General features: G+C 32.2%; 1 protein-coding gene across 1 annotated transcript; it reads right to left on the bottom strand.

Moving 5' to 3' along the window:
• Nucleotides 1-21287: 21287 nt before the first annotated feature.
• Nucleotides 21288-23846, bottom strand: LOC118073788 (UDP-glucuronosyltransferase 2B9-like). The gene is made up of 6 exons (XM_035094496.1): nucleotides 23711-23846; nucleotides 23161-23563; nucleotides 22776-23095; nucleotides 22471-22693; nucleotides 22186-22405; nucleotides 21288-22106 (listed from the first exon to the last, which is right to left on the bottom strand). The coding sequence occupies exons 1-6, from the start codon at nucleotides 23813-23815 to the stop codon at nucleotides 21785-21787; spliced, it is 1593 nt and encodes a 530-aa protein (XP_034950387.1). The 5' UTR covers nucleotides 23816-23846; the 3' UTR covers nucleotides 21288-21784.
• Between the last annotated feature and the right edge of the window lie 241 nt (nucleotides 23847-24087).

Raw genomic sequence — 24087 nt, 5'->3', positions numbered from 1 at the left:
TCCCCCCGTTGTTCCAATTTAAATTACACCTAATAAAAAAAATTGAACATAATTCTTCAACGTATTCCCATTCTAAAATCTTAAAAAAATCGTACATGACCAATAAGAGGTGTCACTAGCCCACCCCTGCAAAGACGTAAGGGTTGAAATCCAAAGAAAATACTTTTTTACAAATTTTTAAAGTTTCTTTTATATTTAAAGGCTGAAAAAAAATTTTTTGATTACTTCACCTATTGCATCTTATAGTTGTGCTCAAAACGAATTCAAAACACCCCAATAAAACTACCCCATGATTATTTTCTTCAAATCAGAGAGTCCTATGTCCTAGCAGCACTCAAACTCTTCAATAATTTGCTTCTATTTATATTTCATAAGCATTCTATTCTCAATTAAAAACAACAAAAAAGATTAAATGTACTGTTAAGCTGCGTTAAAATACATTTAAATGATTTATTGAGTGAATACAGAGGGTGTGATTGAAGGTCGACGAGTATCTTGAGGAGAGATATAGGGGTGAAGGATCCCACAGTCCCCTTTGCCATCAACGTGGAAGGGTGAAATGCAGCCGCTCGTAGCATACAGGGTAGGGGTTGAGTTCTCGATAATTCGAGTGATCCATCACAGACAGACATCACCGTCGCGACGTCGAGTAGGGGAGCAGGTCCTTACGACGTAAACTACCCTTACGATGATATATCTATTGGCACCTGTTAGATGACACTGTCACTATCTCAGTCGCATTCTGAGTATCTCAAGGGTGTGAAACTGTAAGCCGCTTTTCTACTTCCGAGTGACAGAAACATCAGCATTCATTATTCTGTAGATTTTACAATCGTTTTATATTTATTTACATGACTTCTGAAGTGTAAAAAGAAGTGAGGGAACATGACCATTGCTGATGATTGTGATCTTTGCTTTATTTACTCTAAAAGTAAATATAAATATGCCATGTTATAATTCTAGGGTTACTATTTGATTTAAAATTCGCTTTTATCTAAAATTCGATGGATAGAAAATAATAATGAATGAATAAATGAAAAAATAAATAGCTTTCTGATGTGTTCCAATTGATCAAACAGTTATAAAGTATCGCAACAGAAGTGCAAAATTGATTCCATTATAAAAAAAAAAACATTTTTAATCGTGTTATTTCTGAGGAAAAACACTGGTGACAAAATTACCGCACGCCGTGCGGTAATATGATCATTTCTAGCTCCATGACCTCGACTTTTAAATCAAATACATGCGTCATTGAGAAGAAAAAATTATTATGTTATTGAGATTCTCATACGATTTGCTCGAAAAAATGATTTTGAACAAATATTAATAGGTTAAAGTGACGAAATAATGTCATTATTTCACGCCGTTTAGTAATATGATAATTCCTGGCTTCATTACTCCGATTTTTTAATCAGACATGCGTTTTTAGAAAAATTATTGAGGATGAAGAATAAATAAAAAATTCTATTATTCATGACAAATTTTCTTAGGCTAAAATGTCAGAATGATATCATTTCCTCACTTTCTCCCAATAAAAAATTTCAAATGACTTTAAAACTGCCGTATTTTGATAAAAAATTATCGAATTGAATTGAATCAAAGCTTATTTTAAAGCTTAAAGTCACTACTTTCATAATCTCCAATTAAAAAAATTTTCAACCTTTTCAAAACCTCTTTAAAACCTTATGAAGAAAGAAAAAAAATATTTGTACGTCTAAATATTAGAATGGTATGTTTTTCTCACTTCCCTCCAATTAAATCAATTACCAACAATAAACGTTTAAAAGAATTCTTTATAGTTGATAAAAGTCACTATAGAGTGGAATAAAAATTTTCCAGCTCCAGTGTAACGTTATTTTAACTGACCTGATTCCATTAGCCAAACCGAACCATCCACCTCGTGTGCTGGAAACATGAAATAATTTTTTATCGCTCATCCAAATAGTTCTCATAATTTAATAACCATTCATTGTTAAAAATAAAACAGCTTTGATTTCGTTTTTATCCAAAAGCCATCAAACTTCGTATCTGTTTTATTTCCAGCATTTTTTTTTATTTGTTACAGAGTTCTAGCCACTAAATCTAGTACAATCCAGTTCTATCGCTGTCAGAGAATTCGACGTGGTCTCTGGACGATGCTCTAGGGCAGTATGGATTCGAATTTCGCTCTTTCGTCCATTGTTGATTCAGAATAGTGATATCTAAACGGGTCAACTTAATGGATCGTCACAATAAAAAGCTCACTCTGATATTCAAAAAAGCTCTGGAATATTTTGTTATACCAAATTTTCATCTATGAAGATAAATTATTTAAATTATTTTCGGTCTCAGCATTAGAAATGCTTGCAACACTATAAGATACAGTTGTGAGTGATTTACAGACAACAACAATTTCGATATTACACGAGAGAGGGTCCAAGAGTGGAAGTAAGTGGAAACGAGCGTGCAAACTAGATGGGGGAATTCCCATACTCGACGTACCAACTATTTCACGAACGTGGGGTTGTTAAAGCGCCAAGTACCGGTTTAAATTTTATCGTTAAGAGACGTTTCCTCCCTAGTGTCTTATTACTACACAGCTCAGTATACTTTAAACCAACTACAAATATACTTAAATCGCCAATAAAACAAAAATAAACTAGAAATGACCAAAAAAGGTCTAAAGAAGGTTTATGTCAATTTTATCTATAATTTTTATCAAATGAATTCGTTCTAAGGGTTGTTTAGATACTCTGCGATGTAAAGAATTAGATAAAAGTTAAATTTTAGATCAGCTACAGATGTACTCAAATTGTTAATCAATTACAAAAAGACCGAAAATGAAAAAAGGTCTAAAGGAGGTTGAAATTGATTTCATCAATGATTTTGGTCGAATAAGTCAATTTTGGTAGTAAAAAAAACTTTTCTAGGGTTGTTTAAGTACTCTATGATGTTAAGGGATGGATAGAAAACATTTTAGAGGGTTGAGAAAATTTTGAAAGCTCTAGTTATTGATGCATATGCAGGATTATTGGTAGAGACGAAGGTCTAGGTAATCGAGAAAGTTTATAATCGAGATGAGATTGGTTGATTCGTACAAAGGGTGTGGAATATACGTAACATTACGTTACGGAACGCTAGGTGAGGTATCCCAATATATATACAACGCAATAGTAGCTTCGGATGCGCGGTTACCGCTTTGACAGTTCGTACAGTTCGAAATCCAATAAAAAGCTAATTGAATCTGTGACGCCACCTGACTTCACTAATGAAATTTCAAAGTACCAATTTCACGTTACACTATTTCTTGTCTACCTGTTTAAAATAGCTACTGTCCAGGTCAAATAAATACGCGATCTCTTCCGGGAAAAAAGTTAAGTCATAAAAATCATTTTTTTTAGTAGAAAAACCTTGCTTTGGTCCGGCATTTCCCTTTCTAACTTTAAACGGTTGTAGTTTCATCAAAAATCAATGAATTTATATCAAATCAACGCCATTTGAAAGCTTTAATATTCAACTTTTAAGCCACGGTGGCCAAAATTTTTTTCTCGAGCTTTAAAGTTCCAAAAAAGCTCACAAAACTAAGTTTCAGTAATTTTCAAATTATCAATGAGCTTTTTTTATGATTGAATAACTTAATAAAATAATTTAGATAAAAAGAACGTACTCAATTAATCAAAAGTCTCGTAGTTGAAAACTTTATCAAGACAGTGAATAATTTTGTAACTTTGTAAAAAAGTTTTCTGAGAATCTTTTTGAAAAAAAGTCGCACGTTTGTATTTTACTCACGTATGCTTTGGGTTAATTTTGGGTAACAAATGTCCTTCTTAAATTGCCGAGGCTAAGAAAACTTTTTTAAGTGTAATTGCGCCCTTTCACCCCCTCCCCCTTTCCCCTTTTCAAAAGATTTTTTTTTACTGCCACAAAGATTTCGTAACTTTTACTTGCATTTTCTTTGCTCATTTATCCTTCCTGCATATTTATCTGTGTTTCTTATCATTTTATCTTTTTGTTAAGCAGACAAATATTTTTTCCCCCTCAAAGCTCGCCATAAAGCTCAGAATAAAGCTGCCATAAAAACAAGAGAAAAGTTCATCTAATGAATTAATTAGCAATTATGTGGATAATAAAAGCACATTAATGGAATGATAATAAAACAGACACTGATTGTAATAATTCAAAGACTCACACACTTTTTATCACTGGCAAATCTCTTGCCTTCGAGATTCTTTGTTCTTCTTTTCCGATACAAAAGTTCTCGGTTGTTCAATTCGTAAAGAAAAATGTTAATTCGATTGGAAGCGATCGCGTAAGCGCAAGTGAGCAGGAAAGTCAGTTTTATTTACTGCTCAACGATATAGCGTATGCCCCTATTTCGTTCACGGACGATCGAATATCCAAGAACTTGGTCTTCAGTCTTTCCGTTTACTCTTGCAGTTTGTCCCAACTGGCAAAAGCTCCGCTAGACTTTTATGTATTGCTAAAATCCTACTTGGGATGATATCGAATTGAAACGAGCAACTTTGATCTTATTCTTTGATAAAATCCAAACGATTGCGAATAATTGAACCCCACTTGGACAATGCTGAGCTTCGGGATGTTAATAAAATAAAGCTCGAGCTTTTCCATTTTATTTTTTTCATCATGTAATTTTTTTATGGAAATATTTGTTCATTTATTTTCTGAAAAAAACCTTTCTAAAGCTTATTGAGAAGAAGGTTGAATTTTTTTTTTGATTTAATAATAGGAGAAGAATTAGAAAAATACTATTTGTCTGAATTTTAACCTTCATAACATTCGGATAAGTCACTCGATCATCATTTTTTAGAGGGTATTTAGAAACTTTGGAACCTAAGCTATATGCTAGAATTCATGAAGTATAGAGAAAAAATTTATTTCACCCTTAAAATCGCCAAAGTACTCAAGAACACCCTTGAAAATGTGACTTTCTTTACATTTTTGTAATTTTGAAGGTGAAATAATTTTTTTTGTGATTATCTATAGATTTGATTATATAGCTTAGATTCTGAGGTTTCCAAAACACCCCTAAAAAAAGGTTATCAAGACTTCCATTCAAAAGTTACAACAGTCTAAAGTCAGGGGGATGATGATTTTTTTTAGTATCCAGTTTTACCCCTTTTTAAGGATGTTGATGTGAATTTTCTCGGGCTGTAACTCGATTCCGCATTTCTTGGCATCAAGACGAAGAGAATAAGCCTTCGATGATCAAAATCGAAGGACTTTTATTTTTTAGGTGAAAAAAATGGAAAGGGGTACCACTTGCCATTTTTTGGGGTTGAAAAATAAAAGTTCTCCGATTTTGATCATCGAGGGCTCATTTTCTTCGTCTTGATGCCTAGAAATACAAAATCGGGTCAAACATCCAAAAAGTTAATTTTAACACCCTCCAAATGGGGCAAAACCGTTTAAATGCTGATAACTCAAAAAATCATCTTTGACTTTAACCCCCCATATCTCCTAAAAAAATAGTATAATTATATTTTTCCAGGAGTGTTTTAAATTCCTCAGACCTTTAACTATATAACCCAATCCATAAATTCATCTCAAAAAAAGTTTTCCCCCCTCAAAATCGCCTAAGTTCGTTACCAAACCTGAAAACACCTGATTCAGAAAAATGACCTTTTTAGTCACCCTTTGAATAATATTTGCTAACCCCTATGTCTAATCAAAAGTTAAAAAAAAACTCCATTCTTCCACCAATTCTCTGCTTTTCCAATTCATCAAAATAACCCTCCCTCCTCCCTACCAAATAAATACCCCTCAAATAAATTAAATTAAATATTCAAACCTCACATCAAACAACACCATCTCCAGCTCAACACATTTCCTGTCATTGAAGCTATAAACTTCACAAAAAATGATTAACCACAACTTTTTTTTATTATTCCGACGATGCAAAGTGTAATAATACCAAGAGTAATAAAATAAAAGCATCAGGCAAAAGATATGATGAGAGGTAAAAAAAGCTAAGAGAAGATGATGGTGGTGGTTACCCAGAAGAGTTTTCCTGTAATATGTATAATATCATGGATACGTCGTGGAGCCAAGTTTTTTCTTTAATATATTCCAACACGAGCCTGAAGATTAGATTAAAACAGAGAATACATAAACCTTAGGTAATACTGCATAGTTGAGTTAATGGTGACAGCAATCATATCTAAGTATTTATGATTCATGTAGATGTAGCAAGTATCCAACTCCAAATGAGCTTTTCTAGAAATAAATAAAGGTAAATGAATGAAAAAAAAAAAAAAATACCCAAGGATAATTTAAAATCTGTTTCAATAAAAATAGATAAATTGATGGAGCAGAACCTGGAGACTCATTAAAGAATATTATGATGCTGTAATAAATTTTTTAAAAGCTTATTGTTTCTCTTCCGCTATCTTTTAAATATAAAAGATTTTTTGAATAGCTGCTTTTCATTTTCTTGCTACTTGAACGGATCTCTAGAGCAAGAGAGAGAAAGATAAGTGTTTTATTGAAGAAGAAAATTGCTTGAAAGATTATTCAATATTTTTCATTTATACGTTGTAAATTGCTCGTCCTCTCGTTATCAACATCTCCCTCCCCCCCTCTCTCTCTCTCTCTGTCCAAACCCTGAGATAGAAAGAATAAAAAATTAGTTATATTTAAGGATATTATAACTTTCATAAAAAAGCACTTTCAAATACTTACCAGGTACTGCTTCATTTTTTATCATCAATTGTTGGGCTGTGATGAATTTTTTAAATAAAAATATTAACAATGAAAATTTGATATTTTATTTTGCATTAATAAATAGACCAGGTTGACAGTTAGATAAAAAATATTCCAAGTTAGCTATGGAGATGTTGGAGATGACAGAGAGAGAAAGAGAGTTGGTGAAAAAGTGATAAAAGCATGGGTTCATTAAAATCATAGCAAAAGTAATTTATCTGTCATGAAGTTTTAACTACTAATATATAATCGTAACTACTGTAATACACTAACAGATCGTAGAAATCCACATTCATTGGGAATAGCTTCTCCCACACATCATATAACTGACGTTTCATGAATTGGAAATGTAATTTTACTGGTAGGGCCGCAGTTGGGACTGTTTGCATGATAACAGAAAGTAAACGAGTGCATAATACTCATACAGTACATGTCTGATTCTGAGTGCCTATAAACCCTTGTACGAGTTTCATTTCCAAGAGAGTATGGTTAGTAAGTGAGGAAAAAAGACGTCATTGAAGTAATATCAATTTATTGATGGCGAAAAAAGTATTCTAGGTGTAAATAGTTTTATGTAGGTCAATGCAATCTAGTGTAATAAATTTTACTATAATAAAAAGAATATGATTGGATGGCATTTAAATGATAAATTATGATCTCCATGCTACATTAAATGCTAGCTTCTTTATTTGTTGAAGAATAAACCTACTGATGATCCCAGATGATGATCTTCATGTTAGACCAAGTGCTGGATTCTTTATTTTTTGATGAATAAACCTACTGATGATCCCAGATGATGATCTCCATGCTAGACCAAGTGCTAGCTTCTTTATTTTTTGATGAATAAACCTACTGATGATCCCAGATGATGATCTCCATGGTAGACCAAGTGCTAGCTTGTTTAGTTATTGATGAACAAAGCTGTTGATGATCCTAGATGATGATATCCATGCTAAACCAAGTCCTAGCTTCTTTATTTGTTGAAGAATAAACCTACTGATGATCCCAGATGATGATCTCCATGCTAAACGAGTGCTAGCTTCTTTAGTTATTGATGAATAGAGCTGCTGATGATTCCAGATGATGATCTCCATGCTAGATCTATTGATTGAATATCAAACTTTATAATAAACTAAATCATGACCAAGTTCTAAACACTGATGTTCAACATACCAAGTCTTTATCCAGTTTAAACTGGTGAATGTAATTTTTTTCCCCCTGAATGATGAATTTTATTTCATTTAGAGTTCAATCATCAAAAGTGATGGTCAACCTCTAGGATCAATAGGCAATTTTTGTTGGCAATTTTCCTTGGATTCGTAGTGCAAAGGGTTGAGGAAGATTGACAGAAATATCAAAATTGCTTTGGCGTTCGATAAAGTGACCTCTGTATGATGGTAAGCGAGGACAAAAGTTAAATTGTGCCCGGTTGAGTGTTTTCAGATCGTTCGAGGAAGTAATATTTTTAAAGGACGAGAGAGAAGAGATATACATCATCGTCCATCGCGTAGCAAAACGACCCCAAGAGCTATATGGTGTGAGTAGGAAATATTTTTCCCCTTGACGTGTAGCGGGTAAAATCAGACAAGAAGCCACCACACCACCTTTGGAGTTGAGCTTGCGACCGGCGCTCTAAACCCTTCAGCATTCAGCACACTCGATCACACAACAGTTATCAAAGGAACTCATTTGAGCGGGTGAATGGGTAGAAAGGAAGTCAATCTCGGTGCACGGAGATAAGCCCCCGCGTCTGCCTCCCAATGTCACCCTCAACTCTCGCTTCCTCCCCACACTGTCGAGACATCTCCCACTCTTTTCCTCGATCTCCTGATGTTATACTCTTCTTTCTCCTTTTTTCCTTCATCTCTTGCCTAGCTTTTTCCCATTCCATTTGCCTCTTATTCACATGTCAATACCTCAACTCACCTCACTGTGCACAATCCACCTCTCCTTCTCCAACTCAACCACCCACCAACAGATCTTCCAATAGCAACATTCACTACCGGATCGTATGAAAATTCGGCCTTTCTATTTCCGCTGAATTTTTTATGAATCTCACCAGCCTTAAGAATAGACTTACATTTCCTTATTTCCAATTATCCCCTTTACCCTTCGTACCAACGTTTATTTCATTTTATTTTTTGTCAACTGAGTATCGAGTGTGCCAAGTTCTTTCAATCAGTTTATTCAGATTTGATGAATTTTTCATGAAAATATTATTTCATAGAATCATTTATTCAGCTTCTAGCTAAGAAATACAAAAAAAACACCACTTTTATTTCTTTTTAATTTTTTTCCAGACCAATGGAGAGTTGGAAAAATTTTTTCACCAAGTCTATCTTGAAGGGGAGAATGTGATCTTTAAAATGAGCTTTGGTTCATCAAGATCAGTTAAATTTTCACCAAGCTACAGCATTTCAAAAATGACCTGGGGTTCATTAGATTCCTAGATGACATCTAGCAGCATGGAATCAATTGAAATGAAGATTTTGAATGAGTTTGGATAAATTAAAACACAATAAATAGAAGAGATAGGAGAGCAAACGGTGTAGCAGATGTTAACATCAGAGGTACAGTGAGAATGGAGTCGTAGAAATGTCAGGCATAGTTAACCACCAGGAGCTTGTGGAGGTCAAAAGTTGCTTTCTAGACAACACACCGAGATATCTCGTGGGTCCCACCAGTGCATTTAGAATAACTTACGACATCACGAGATTACAAGTCTACAGCGTAAACCCTCCTTACCCCAGTGTCGTCGTAGAAGACCCCCAGTGCCTCGCGGCCCATTAATTAAGAGCTTCCAAGGACTGGAGAGGGTGCAATCTTCTCGACCCCGAGACAGACAGTGCATTTCGTGCCGTCTCGGGCAACTAAGTAACGACCTCACGCGCCTCTTGTGTTGCTCTCTTACAAAATAAAAGCCCTGAAAGTATATATGAAACGCGCAAAACTCTTAACGATATCTCTTTGCTGTTGAGACACTGAAAAAACTTTTTAAGTACCGGATTCTTGCGTTAGGAGGAATGAAAAAATTTAGCCAATGAATTTGTCTTATCATGGTTTTTTTTTGCTTTATGAAAGAAGTGAGAGCAAGTTATGATGTCTTAGATTACGAGATTGTTTTTAGAACTAAAATTACTGTTGTTAAAAGTTGACAATTGGTACAGAGTATCTCCAATGCCTTCAAGCTTTAGGAGAGTTCAAAAAATCATTCTAATTGATTTTATCATTACTTTCATTTACAAAGCAATGTTTAGACCATTGTGTCATGGTTGTACAGGATACTAGACAGAACTAGGTAGTGTACAATGATTGTATGGCATACCAACAGGATATTATAAGTGGATTTTAAGACTTTTTTTTAAATCACATTCTATTGAACACTCCAAAGTCTTAGCACCTAATTAAAATTCCTAATTAATAATTCAACTCTACACTGTGAACAAGAAAGATTTCTTTTGATCATTGAAATCGAAATTTCGAATAGTCGTGATAACTTTTTCATGGCATCTGAATGATTTTGGATAGAATTGTCTAGAGTGTTGGTTTGTTATCATTTTTTTATTGGATCCAATGTATTGATTACTTTCAAGTCAAGTCTTTTCTAACATCAAAGAAAAATACATCGATTGAGTTGAACAATTAATTGAATGAATAATTATTTATTAAGACCCATGGAGTCTGGAAAAATAACAATTAAACATATTAAAAATAATCAACATTTGTACCTTAAATAACGATGTATGTAGTAAGTAATAATATTAAACTTATGTCCACTGCTCATTTCCTTGAGGAATAAGTAGGCTGTTAAAAATCCACTCATAACAAAAAAAGAGTCAACTGCAAATGGAGCTATAAGAATATACACTGCGTCCCATGAATGAACCCACTGAAGAATACATAATTAATTATAAATAAATTACACAAACTTTAACTAAATTAATTATCACAAAATATTGTACCTCTCCAACATCAACAAAATTTATAATACTTCCAGCAAATGGCATAATTATCAAACATCATTTGTATCTAAACTTACCATAGTATTGAATGAAAATTATTCCATCAAATAAAAATTTTTTCTCATTGTATGAACGAGTCTAGCAAAACTAATTGTCATTTTGTTTTAAATCTTAATAAAAATTTTAAAAGTGATCATCTTTAAAATTGTTTGAATACTTTTTAGGAACGCATCGATTAACGCATTATCTTCTAGCTTGAATGCTTCCATGGAATTGATGAAAGACGAAGAGTGTGTGAGTGAAATCTTCTGAAAAGGACCAATAAATGAACGACAGTACAACAAGAGTTAGTTAGCAGAACTGGTTTATTATTCGCACGTAATTTTGGCAGTACAATAGTAACAAATTTCACGCGTTAGACGTATACCGTGTGGGCCGCATAAAGTAGAATGGAAATTGACTGGTGAAAGTCGATAAATAGAGCTACCAGGAGCAAGAGGGGAAGTCTCTTGAATCCTAGGGATTATGCGATATCCATAAAGCGCAATAATTGCTAATTTATTAGAATTGTTTGGTGTAGTTTACTATTGTCGTGGGTCGTACATGATGTTGAACCAATTGGTAAAAGTAAATCTGATATTTAAAGTGGTTAAAAAAAATTCTGTAAATGTATTTAATAGTTAAAATCGATAAAATTGATTTTACAGATAAAATATCTGTAAAAAAAAGTGAGCCCTCTCACGTCTTATTATGAGTAACAGAACAGTCTCTTTTTTGAGTCGAGACCCAATCGTCTCCTACTCATCATCAGTGTGAAGACTTTTCATGATATGTTTTGGAAAGAAAATTAAAGAAATAGGAAAAGTATGTAGTGCTTGACGGAATACAAGAGTACATTTATTTATTGAGAGTGCAAGATTTTTTTATGATAAAGTTTTTTGTAAAAAGAGTGAAAAATCACTACATTCCAAACTTCAATCGTGATTTTTTCGGAAACTATGAGAAATATGAAAAAAAGCTTCTAATAAAAATTGTAGTGCTTGAAATTCTGAACAAAAAAGGTTATTACACTTTTACTTCTATCTCTTATAGTTTAGCTGCAAAGTTGAATTAAATATTGTATTAGTAAAATAGTACATTGTTAACCAAGGGAGAAAAGTATGACATTCTGACCTGGGTATGAAATTACATCAATTAGTGGCAAACATCAAGGTAAGGATATCTTACTTTGTTCCTATGACCAACATACTATTTTTTATCATGCCATCGGCCGAAAGTAAAGTTTGTTGTCTGTTTTGAGGTTGGAAAAGTGATGTTTTCTTTTTCGCAGTCTGGGCATGCGCACAGAAGATTTGTTTCCTTTTTATGTAGGATAGAATACGTCACTTTGGGACCTAAAAACAGGGAACAAACTTTATGTTAACTTTGAGCAGGGATATGAGAAAATAGTACATTTCACACCTAGGGAGGGAAAGTAGACTTACTTAAACCACGCGTAAAATGTGGTAAACGCGTGGTTCAGAATAGTGTAATTATCCTCCTCGGGCTGAAAATAATTTTTCTTCAGCCCTTCTCCAATGGAAAAGTGAATTTTCCGCACGGGTATGACGAAAAAAATTTTTTTTTGTATAAAATCAAAAAATAAAAAATATTTTAAATATTTTCATGTCTTTTAAAGGAAACAAAAAAAGCTCCTATCACGTAAAAAACATTTTTAGAGCAAATTTAATTTAAATCTTAAAAAAAAAATTGTAAAATTTTTTCATAGCTTATTAATAAATAAATAAATAAATTAATTAAGGTAATCATGTAGCAAATCAATTGATGCAGGAATAAATGTTAAACAACTCCAAATGAAATGAACAAAAAGTGTGAGAATAAAATGTAATAACAACACGTAGTCTAAACGAGTATTAATGGAAAGAGGAAATACTACGTTGGATTTTAAAGTGTTGAAATAACGTCAGAAGATTGAATTCCAGTCACGTACGCATTTATCCTTTTTGCGAGATGGGTGATAATTCGACGAAATCAAATTATGAGATGACCTCGTGTGAAAACCGACAATGTTACCTGCTATGCAGTGGTCGAGCTTTCATCCGCTTTTCTAGCCTTTTTGGTAACGTTTCACGTTTTCAAATTTCATTACAACATCCAACCCCCTATGCATGAAGATCCTGAGTATGGCCAACATATAAACACGTCCGCATCCCGACGCTGAAAAAATTATAATTGTACAGACTCTTGGCAACGGTTTTGTACTTCCTACATTTTTCTACCTCATGCCTCCCTATTACTCTTGGCAATCGCTTTTACCGTTTCTCTATTAAATTATTTTTACTCTACACATGGAATTGTAATTGCGGCAAGCATAAAAATGATGGAATTTAATATAAATTATTTTTGTTAATTAATCTAATTTACAAATTGACAAAAAGCTTTAAATTTAAATAAACGTGAGTTAAAAGCATTCAAATGATAATAATATGATTATTTTTAATCACTTTGTGATATACCATTTTTCTCTCTGTTATTTGTAGAATAAAAAAATATTCGAAATTGGTGCCATTCGTCATGTACTTCCCTGGATACAAGCAAAAGTCATATCTTGCGATCAATCTCACTACGACAGTTGTTTCAGACATCTCGCGTATGTCCCCCATTCTACCTACCAGTCGTGATATCCGCGAGGCTTTTCATATTAAATGATATAAAGAAACGGTACGATGATTTATGCGCACAAATTGTCCTGTCATGACTTATTTAACTTTTCTTATGTATTCATCATAGAAGAGATTGGAGGAATATTGTTTTTAGTCGACATTTGATTTATTGAAATTCAAAATAGGCTTTGGAATCATTAGTTTTCTCGATATTACTATCGAACTTGTAATAATACTCTTCTAACTTCATCTTTCAATAGAATAAAAAATTTTAGTTTAAAAAAAAATGGTGATTTTTATTAAATAAACGTTTTGATATTTGTAAAAGAACAAAGAATTCAAATTTTATATGATTCGTCATAACACATTTTTTATTTATTATTTTTCTTTAAATTTACTGAAGACTCAGTAGTTTTCCGTCATTTTACCAACTACGCAGTAACATTAATTCCATTTTTCGCCACCGATTAGAAGTTCGCTAGTGTTGTTTGATCGTCATACTTATCTATCTGGGGTTAGCATGGATTGAAGTGCGAATTAATTTTAATAAGTAAGTAATACATTTAATTTTTTATTATCAATGAAATTAAAATTGTTTATTATATATGAATATTATTGTAAGAGTGTTTTTTCATCCAATGAAAAAACACTCTCTGAATGATACTTCTAGATGTCCTACCTGTCCTACACTTTCTCAATTCATCATCACCGTAGTCTCGAGTCATTTTATTTTTGATTAAAATAATTTGATATTAAAGAGTTTAGCTGATATCCAATGTTCAAAATGCGTTAAATGATAGTGAAATAAAATGGAATGATTGGGCAATTTATTCAGCATATAAAGAAGACAAAGGACCACTTGTTGAGATGGTGAAATAATGAAAGCAGTTGATTTAATAAATTTCGGGAAAGTTAATTTCATTTTATAGGCATACTACTTTAGTTTAAGTGCCTACACTTTACACTAACGACACAACTATCTCATGCTGGTCATCATAGAGCGAGATCGAGAGCTAGAAAGAGGAGACTGTTGGAGATAATAATGATGTCGAGCAAGAATTATGCATTATACTCTCTTAAAGTATGATACGATCTCTTGGTAAAATAATGTAACATTAATTCCAAATTTCTGCTAATAATAAACTATAAAGTGACTAAATAAAATGTCTCTACTTACAGTTGATGATAAAGATCAAGTAAAAATAGAAGAGTCTTGTTGAGGTGGTGGAGTGGAGAATAAGTTTAAAATAATAAACTTGGTGGATTAAAAAATGCAGAATAAGTAATCAGGTGAAGCTCAATTTTCTTGCTTGGCATCACCTCCGATAACCAGATTAAAATTCACTGTCTAGATTCTACTTTGAAGCTGAGGGCGACGAGAATAGAGAGACCATCAGAGTCTTCTTCCACTGATCAAACACTTTATTAAGAAAAACTTTCCAATAGCCAATCGGCAAGAAAATCTTCCCAAGTCTACACTTAATTAAACTAGATGTTCAACAAAGTTCTTCTCATGTTTTTCTCATTTTACTTCTGCTATTCATTACGGAATTTTAAGGATGTTATGGAATTACTTCATTCCCTGAAACACAACAATATTCTTCACAATTAAAAACTCCTAGAATATCTCTTTTTTAAGGATGAAAAATTCAAATTTTAGCTGGTAATAAAATTTTACTGATCAAATTAGACTGGAATATGATGTTAGTAACTTCAAAATAATTATTGAAGTTATTTAATTAATGAAAAAATTTAGCCAATGAATTTGTCTTATCATGGTTTTTTTTTGCTTTATGAAAGAAGTGAGAGCAAGTTATGATGTCTTAGATTACGAGATTGTTTTTAGAACTAAAATTACTGTTGTTAAAAGTTGACAATTGGTACAGAGTATCTCCAATGCCTTCAAGCTTTAGGAGAGTTCAAAAAATCATTCTAATTGATTTTATCATTACTTTCATTTACAAAGCAATGTTTAGACCATTGTGTCATGGTTGTACAGGATACTAGACAGAACTAGGTAGTGTACAATGATTGTATGGCATACCAACAGGATATTATAAGTGGATTTTAAGACTTTTTTTTAAATCACATTCTATTGAACACTCCAAAGTCTTAGCACCTAATTAAAATTCCTAATTAATAATTCAACTCTACACTGTGAACAAGAAAGATTTCTTTTGATCATTGAAATCGAAATTTCGAATAGTCGTGATAACTTTTTCATGGCATCTGAATGATTTTGGATAGAATTGTCTAGAGTGTTGGTTTGTTATCATTTTTTTATTGGATCCAATGTATTGATTACTTTCAAGTCAAGTCTTTTCTAACATCAAAGAAAAATACATCGATTGAGTTGAACAATTAATTGAATGAATAATTATTTATTAAGACCCATGGAGTCTGGAAAAATAACAATCAAACTCTTTTGATGATAACTCTGATCTGCAAATGAAGATGAAATAATTGATTTAAATAAAAGGTCATCACAGGTCCAAACACGGTGTATTTTATTTCATAATACTCATAACTTACGTACTTGAGAATTCTCCAATAAATGTCATATAACACCAGCATCATCCCTTTCTATCTTGATTCCCAACGGCACAATCCCCTCAAGTTATAAAGCCACTCTAGCGTTTGGTATAAGGCGTTGCTTCTGGCACCTTCTATACATTTCAGGTAGCTTATAGGATTTCTTGTGAACGTAATCTTATTAATTTTCCGTTTAATTAGCGCTCAATTAACCGTTGAGTTCTTTGTGAGTGTAGCACTGACAATGACAGTTGAGACTAGATATTATTAAATTCATAATCGATTCACCATTTTTTCCTCCTTTTATTACTCAATATCTCTTCAAATTCATCAATAACTATCAACTATTAATATTTCTAGTATTTTCAATAAAATATTTTTTAATTTATAGAATTCGAAATCATTGTTATTACACTCATTTATACTCACTAGTGGTTTATAAATAATAAAATAATACCTTAGTCATTCAATTTTATTGACATTTTATTGAAAAAGTCTTTTTTTACAATATTTTTACTAATTTAATATTTGTAATCTATTATAATAAAAAAACAAGCTGTATGGTGTTATAGAACACCGAGTGGTAATGAAGTTCTTTGCGCTATTCGACAAATATTTCATTTATAAATTTTGATCAAGGTATTTTGCAAAAGATAATAATAATTTGCGTATAAATATTATCTTATTTTTTCCAATAAATTCACCATTGTTTATAAATATATGTATCAGTGATATAAAAAAAGAAGAATTTTTTCAGTTCATTACATGCCGCAGTTTATTAAATCACATGGCTTTTTTTTCATTAAAAATTAAATAACTTGAAAACTATTGATTGCAAAAAATCCACACTGGTCTCATTCTTTTCCTCGTAAAAATCTCTAAAAATCATACACACCATGTCTCGATCTCCAATGCATTGTTTTCAAGTTATTTTATAAAAAATGAGCTGTGCGAGTAGATGGATTACTTTCTCTCTCTCTCTTTCTCTGCAAACAGTGAGTCTAGAGGAAAAGAGATAGCTACTTAATGATTTTTAGTAATGAACGGTTTTTGCTACCAAGTACCTGTTCCCATAACGTCCCATAAGGATCTTCGTTCCAAAAGTAAATAAATTACAATATTACAATCAACAAAGGTTCCTGACAAAATGTAAAATAATAGAAAATTTAAAACTTAATATTTAAAAATTTATTTGAACTTCAAATAAATTTTTAGATATTTTTTACAAAAGAATAAAAAATTTATCCATTAAAAATTTCGCTATTGTTGCTCTCTAAAATTAAATTTTACTGGTTTCTCCAGTTAGCTATAATTTTACAGGGAAATTAGTTATTTCGGGCCCATTTACTAATTAAGCCTGGAAAAATCTTGAAAATTCATTCCAGGGTTATGGCTGATGATGTCACGCATTTCGTGATGTTTTATAATTATTTATCAATGTGCAGTCTCGAGTGTGTATAGTTTACCCAAAGAAATGAAATTATTTCTATGGATTCATTGATAAATATATTTTCAAGATGAACATCAAGACAAAAAGTTGTGTGTCGTCTCTGCATGTAAATATGATGAATATGAAATCACCAGAATAATCCTTAGGTTGTGAGTGACTTTTTTTTAAGATAAATAATATTCCTATTCGATAGATATTTTAAAGATGAGATAAGTTGTATTGCCATTTGATGAATAATTATGGATATTTTTAAATGAAATAAATAAGAATGAATGAATGAAATCTCTAATCATCGGATTATGTCCATGTATTGGTGCATATATGAATGTATAGATATATCTTCTTATTCACTACTCCAATTAGTCAAATTTACTCGTTCGATTGTTATTAATAGACTAATTCAACTAGTAAAGTATTATTTTACTGGTTCAACCAGTGAAATTTTACTATCTCCCATCGCGTCACTGAGCAATGCTACAAATAGTAAACATTCACTTGGAATTCATAAATAATTACTATCTTCTTTTTCTCTGGTACATCATTCATCTCCAATGCTGATAACTTTTTTTTCATCTTCAATGAAAATTTAACAGGCTAAATGTTTTCTCAATACATATTGTTTCCTTGGATACCAATTTATAAGGTCTAAAGATACAATATTCTCCCTTCCAAAGGTTCCATCAAAATCAGTGATGGTAACCAGGTATATTCATCAACCTCCTTCTGTCAAATATTTTTAGAAAAAAAATCTACTTATGCTGGCTGATAAATTCTGTATTTTATTTTATTGTAAAGACATACGTGACCAAAAACATTCTAAACATTCACATATTCACTGAATAAATTCCATAATGTTATGGTATGTATTTTAATTTAACTATAAAAATATGATTAAATTCAGGTAGCTTGATATTTCTTTCCATTCACAATGTATGATGCATAAATTGTGTTTAGTGAGTTTTTATCAAGTTACGTTGTGCGAATTTAAAATGATGAAATCAAGAAATAGCACATTCAGACACAGATCCTGCCATCTCTGAAACCACTGGCCAACTTTTACTTCAGCTTATCAGAGAAAAAGTCTTGACTAGCAATTGACATAGAACAGTTCATCCAATTCTATCAACTCAGATACATGCACTTGATGATATTTATTTAATTATTATTAATAAATAATTAATAAATTAATTCGATGAATAAGGACGTTGAATAGAAGATTGGGAATTAATCTAAAAAAATTTCTCGAGATTACAAAATGTTTTATGATTCTTAAAAATGAAGAGAAGGCGTATTGTCACGAGAAAGGATAACAATATGCAAATCTACCAGTCTGCAAATTTAAAACGACTTAAGATAAAGAAAAAAAAATATACGAGTCGAATAGAGATGGAAATACGAGGCCATTTTGAATGAATGAAATGCAAATCAAAAAGTAAAAGGTAACGCCGCAGAAAATTAAATATCATTTGAATAGCGTGAATAGTAATGGAATGATAAAACTCATTGATTAAAGAAAAATGTTGATAATGATAAGTGTTGAATACTTTTAGCAAAAAAAAACAAGTAGAACGAAATATGCTTAATAGACTGTTTAGTTGAGATTGGTGATTTTAAATGTCAAGTAGCTGGCTTTTCAAAACCTTGCGTAATTATCTTGTGCAGAATGTCTGACTCTGCAGCAGCGCCGTAGGTGTCTGTTTCCGCATTTACATATGGATCTTACGACAGGATATTATTGCAAGATCCAACTCGAAATCTTGCAGCAGATTTGATGCAGAAACTGGCATCAAAGAAATCAGCAGACTTTCAGCAGAAATATCAAAGGCATTGACTTCTTCCATACATTCCTGTAGCTCAATAAAAACAATCAGCTGAAGAAATGATGCCTTTCATATTTCTGCTGATGGTCTGCTAATTTTTTCGCCAGCTTCTTCCTTAAATCTACAGCTAGGTTTAGAGTTAGATCCTACCGTAATATTCTGTCGCAAGATCCGTACGTAAATGCGGAAGCAGACACCTATGGTGCTGTCGATGATGTCTGCAGTTCTTTCATAAGATAATCAAAAGATTTTGTAATGCCTTTGAAGAATGCTGTCTTGCAAATAGGTAGCCACCTGGTGGCTAACTGATGAATGCACTCATGACGCCACGCGTTCATAACCTCATCTCTGATCATAAAAGTATCGTATTAACGTCATGTGATATAAGTACTATTGATTATTATAAAAAATACGCATTTCCACAATTGTGTAATATTATTAGTCCAATTTCTAAACAGTATTTAAAATAACTGCGAAAAGTATCTTTCCAAAGCAACTATCTCAGATATCGTTAATCAACTATCTAGATAATTTCTCCAGTTATCAAATGAGGTAGTTAATTCAGGGGATTTAGTATCATTCCTACAGCTATAAACTTTTTTCAGTATAGCATTATTCCAAGGCCATCAACTTCGTCTAGGATTTAAAAATATTTCTTTTTCTAAAATAAAATAAATCAAAGAATCATTACTGACATTTCCAATTCGGTCTGAAGCAAGTTGGACATCTTATTTATTTCCTAAAAATAGACTGTGTTTATTCCTATAACTGGATCATCATCCAATGATTTATATCATTGGTTTCCCAAGAAGTCGTGCTATACTTTGCCATTGACAATCTAGTAAACTCATATGCAATAAATTGTTAGACTTGTTTCAAGATTCTTTCTTCTTTTATCTTCTCGTCTGAGGTGTCTAGAATGGACCCTAGAAATGAGGGTGAAAATATAAATGAGAGGCAAGAAGGTTGCCAACATTTCCCATGCATCGATATGAATATAAATAACGTTAGCTACCCTGGAAGTCTATGAATACTTTTCCCACGAAACTCTGGATTATTTGTCAACATTGGCAGCTCTGTAAACTAATTTTATATCATCTGCAGCAAAAGGACAATTAATCTATTCAAATCTTTTCATTATTTCTTTCTTTTTTTTTTGTTAAATAAATTTTGATTGTCATTCAGAGAATTCTTCTTCCAAAGACTTCAGCAGTTTAAAGAGCTAAAGAGCATGGTATAAAAGAAGGTCTGCTAAGATCATGAGACGAGAATAAGTATCGTAGCTCTAAAGCAAACAGTGTTACGCTACAATGAAACGCAATTTCCTGGCACTACTTGGAGATATCACCGTCTCTCTATGCTGTTCTCATTCGTCTTAATGTTTCAAGCACCTTCAATCATTGATTCTCAGTATGTTAAACAATTTCACTTGCATTTCGTCTTATCAATAGTATATTTCATTTATTTTTAGAGCTTGGAATAATTTTTTCAATCATTGGATGCTCACATATTGAGCTGTACTATTTAGAAAAATTCTGCTAGCTTTATTGCACCTAGAGTCATGCCTTCATGGGTCAGCACGATGAAGAATGATGTTTGAGATCAAATAGAATAGAGTGAATAGAAGAAGAGAGATGTAGATTTAATAGATGAATTGATTATAAGCAGAAAAGTAAGAACAAAATGTGCAGTTTGATGCAAATGATTTTGTTTTAAGTGAAAACTTCTTTAGGTGTGGTGAAAGATTTTTAGTAGGGTATGAACTAGTGAGTTGGCTGCATCACCAACATGTCCAATGATCGAAAATGCACTACGACTAAATATAAAACGACGATTGATCCAGTTTTTACACCATATTTACATCAATTCCAATCATAAATTTTCGTTTGTTACTTCAGTTACCCTAGACCTATCGTATCATTTTTACAATGTAATCAAATTATTCAAAGTACAAATGATTGAAGTATTGTTGAAGTTAATGATAATAATGATGATTGATATTTATGTTAATACCAACTGTATATATAAATAATATTAGTGTATATCAACTATTATTTAAATAAAGTAGCATTAATACTTTGTACTGAGTCTGCGAAATCTATGGTGTATTTTAATTAATAAATAAACTATATAAAAATGAATAGAATAATTACTTGGAGTCTCGATAGATGTTAAAACTAGACTAATATCAATAAGTTTCATTTACAAATAATCGATTTTCAATTTTTGGTACTACAATTAATTTAAAAATTCAAACAAACCATTGCTATTTTATAGTTTCAAGTTTTCACTTCTATCACCAGTCCCTGACAATTTTTCGTAAATCAGCGCACCTTTTTCAATGAAAGCACACTCTTTATTTCATCAGTACTGAATATTTGTGTGTGTGTGTGTGTGGCTAAGAATTTACTCAGATTAATTTTGTGTGACTTATTGAAATCAATTATGTTTTGTACAAACACCAAAGTGTGTCTAGCAAATTATCCTTTCACTTTTCTATCAATTCAACGAAGACTTAATAATCCTAGGTATTTAAAAAATTTTAATTGTTTTATTCTCAATAAATCTGATGAAACAAGCAAGTCTCAACAAAGAGTAAGACATATCACTTTTTTAATTTGTTCCGACAGAAGATGAAATAAAATAAAATCCCTTATATTATGAAGCTTTGCACTTTGCCATTGTTGTCCAATTGTTTCTAGACGTTTTTATGAAAGGAAAAATACGGGCTTTGATCAGTCCGATTGCTGAGCGTACAAGTGTCCAGCTGAGCACTGCTAAGGCAACAAGAAGGATAAAGAAAAATAAGAAAATGTCGAGTAACTCCACTTTGTACCAAGGTAAGTCTCGAGAACGTGTACGAAGATGAGCACCGCCTTTATGTCGGATTATATGTTCAATCCACCAAATTGATTCGTTCATTGGATGCAGTGGTCTATCATGTAGCAGTTTTCGTAGTTTTATCATATTCTTTTTATAGCTAAAATTTATTCAAAACCACTGTTATCATTGATCTTCTTTTCATTAAACTATCAAAAGAATAAAACAGTCTTACTTACCAAGGGTCTGATATGATTTCGTTGATGGCATTTTTGATGATGTTGGCATCAACCTTATGAATCTCCAACATTTTTCCTGCTCCTTTCAGAACCAGGATCTTCATGTTGTGCATCTGGTCACTAATAACAGGAAATCCTAGAACAGGGACACTATTCTCTATGGCTTCTTCAGTGCTTTGAAGTCCACCCTGGTATATAAAAAGCTTCAGGTTTGGATGAGCTAGAAAATACATTAACTTTCAGAATAATAAATTTTCTTCAATGTTATTTTGTTGTTTAATTTACCTAAAATTTCATATTGAGGCATCCATGGACGAATGTGCACATTATCTGGCTTCTGGGCTAGTTTATCAGCCTCGAACTTCCATACAATTTGATAAGGTAGCTCAGAGAAAGCTTCGATAAAGCTGTTCAGAATTTTCCCATCGAGTTGAGTGCTTTTCACATTGGAACCAAGACTAAAATAAATAAATCCACGCTCAGCATTATCTAAAATTTTTTTCAAATCCTAGAAACCATAAGACATCAATAAATAAATGTTTCTAATTCATTCCAAGCTTTTTAGAGACTAGAAAAGAATTTTTTCTTACCGGTGGAAGTGTTTTTTCTGCTTTAATATGACGGAGGCCACCAATCTGCAGGATACCAGGGACTGAAGTCCTTGGGAAGTTGAAAAAAAGACGAGAGTTTGTGAATATCATGCTCAAACGATTGATCAGTTCATCAACAGGTGGAGCAGCATCTCCAAAATGCTTCTTCAAGACCCGACTTTGAATAGGCAGATTCTTATATTTATAATAATACATTTGCTTCACTGTCCAGAAGAGGTTGATAATACGTTCTTTGAAGCTCATTTGATCAGTGAATCCTGATAGCATTTCAGGGAAGCAAGCAGTGAGATATGGATTCCCTGGAACCAAGTAACATTAATTAAATATAAATAAATAAGTGATAAATACAACAATGAATACTCACCCATGATGTAATTATGGATCGCTTGTGTAGGCAAAGATGAAACTCCAATCATTGGAACATCTAGAACATCAGCCAAGTAATACAAAGAGTCCCAGTACATTGCTGACACCAGGATGACATCAAACCTCTGATTCTTTTTCTCTAAAATAATCTTCTTCATTTCTGGAGTTGAGTATGTGTAGTCGGTGATGATTCGTCCCAATTCCAAGAATAATTCAGCAAATCTCCAAAATCCTATTTTGGAAACCGCATAAAAATTCAATATCCTAGCATGCTCTTTGTACATTGACTTCAATGACACTTCAGAGTAATTTGCTAAATTGCGGTTGACTGGATCAGTGGTGAAAACGACCAACTCGTGGCCTCTTTCTTGGAGTGCTAGGCACAATTCATTGCTTACAACCTAGAAATATTGAATATATTAATAGAAAAAATGTATTTTCAATAACATGAGCAAGATGATGGAAATTTTATCATGAGTTGTTGATAGAAGTGCTGTTGAGTTTTAATATAAATAAATGAAATTCTTTGGGTAATTGAAATTAAGTACCTGCTGACTGTGAGAAGGATAAGGAAATATGGCTAAAATCCTAGCAGCTTTGGTGAAACATCCAGAATTAAATATCAAGTGGAAGAAGAATATTGAAAATAGCATTTTTTTTTTTGGTGGAATAAATAAAGTGTTGTTAAACAGTGAATGAAAAAAAACTGAATGATGGTTTATTTTAGTTGAAAAATAAATTATACTTACAATTAGATAAAAAGCATTGCATTACAATCGAGTGTTTTCATGAATTATCTTGCTTGATAGCAGGTCATGAAAATACTAGTGATTTACATAATTGCATAGTTTATTTAAATTACTTTTTAAATTAAATCAGTAATCGAGTTTAATTATTTCTAGAGGGTCAGAGGAAATTTTTAGTT

This window comes from Chelonus insularis, unplaced genomic scaffold (assembly GCF_013357705.1).
Source record: "Chelonus insularis isolate UGA/USDA-ARS -01 unplaced genomic scaffold, ASM1335770v1 scaffold_367_pilon, whole genome shotgun sequence".
In the NCBI taxonomy this organism is placed as follows: domain Eukaryota; kingdom Metazoa; phylum Arthropoda; class Insecta; order Hymenoptera; family Braconidae; genus Chelonus; species Chelonus insularis.
This window is presented reverse-complemented; position numbering and strand designations above follow the sequence as displayed.

Excerpts from the sequence above, each read along its gene's own strand:
- LOC118073788 (XM_035094496.1), bottom strand. The coding sequence starts at position 23,815 with ATGCTATTTTCAATATTCTTCTTCCACTTGATATTTAATTCTGGATGT. Across the intron at positions 23,096-23,160 it reads GATCCATAATTACATCATGG|GGAATCCATATCTCACTGCT; the intron begins GTGAGTATTCAT and ends ACTTGGTTCCAG. Across the intron at positions 22,406-22,470 it reads GCCTCAATATGAAATTTTAG|CTCATCCAAACCTGAAGCTT; the intron begins GTAAATTAAACA and ends TGTATTTTCTAG.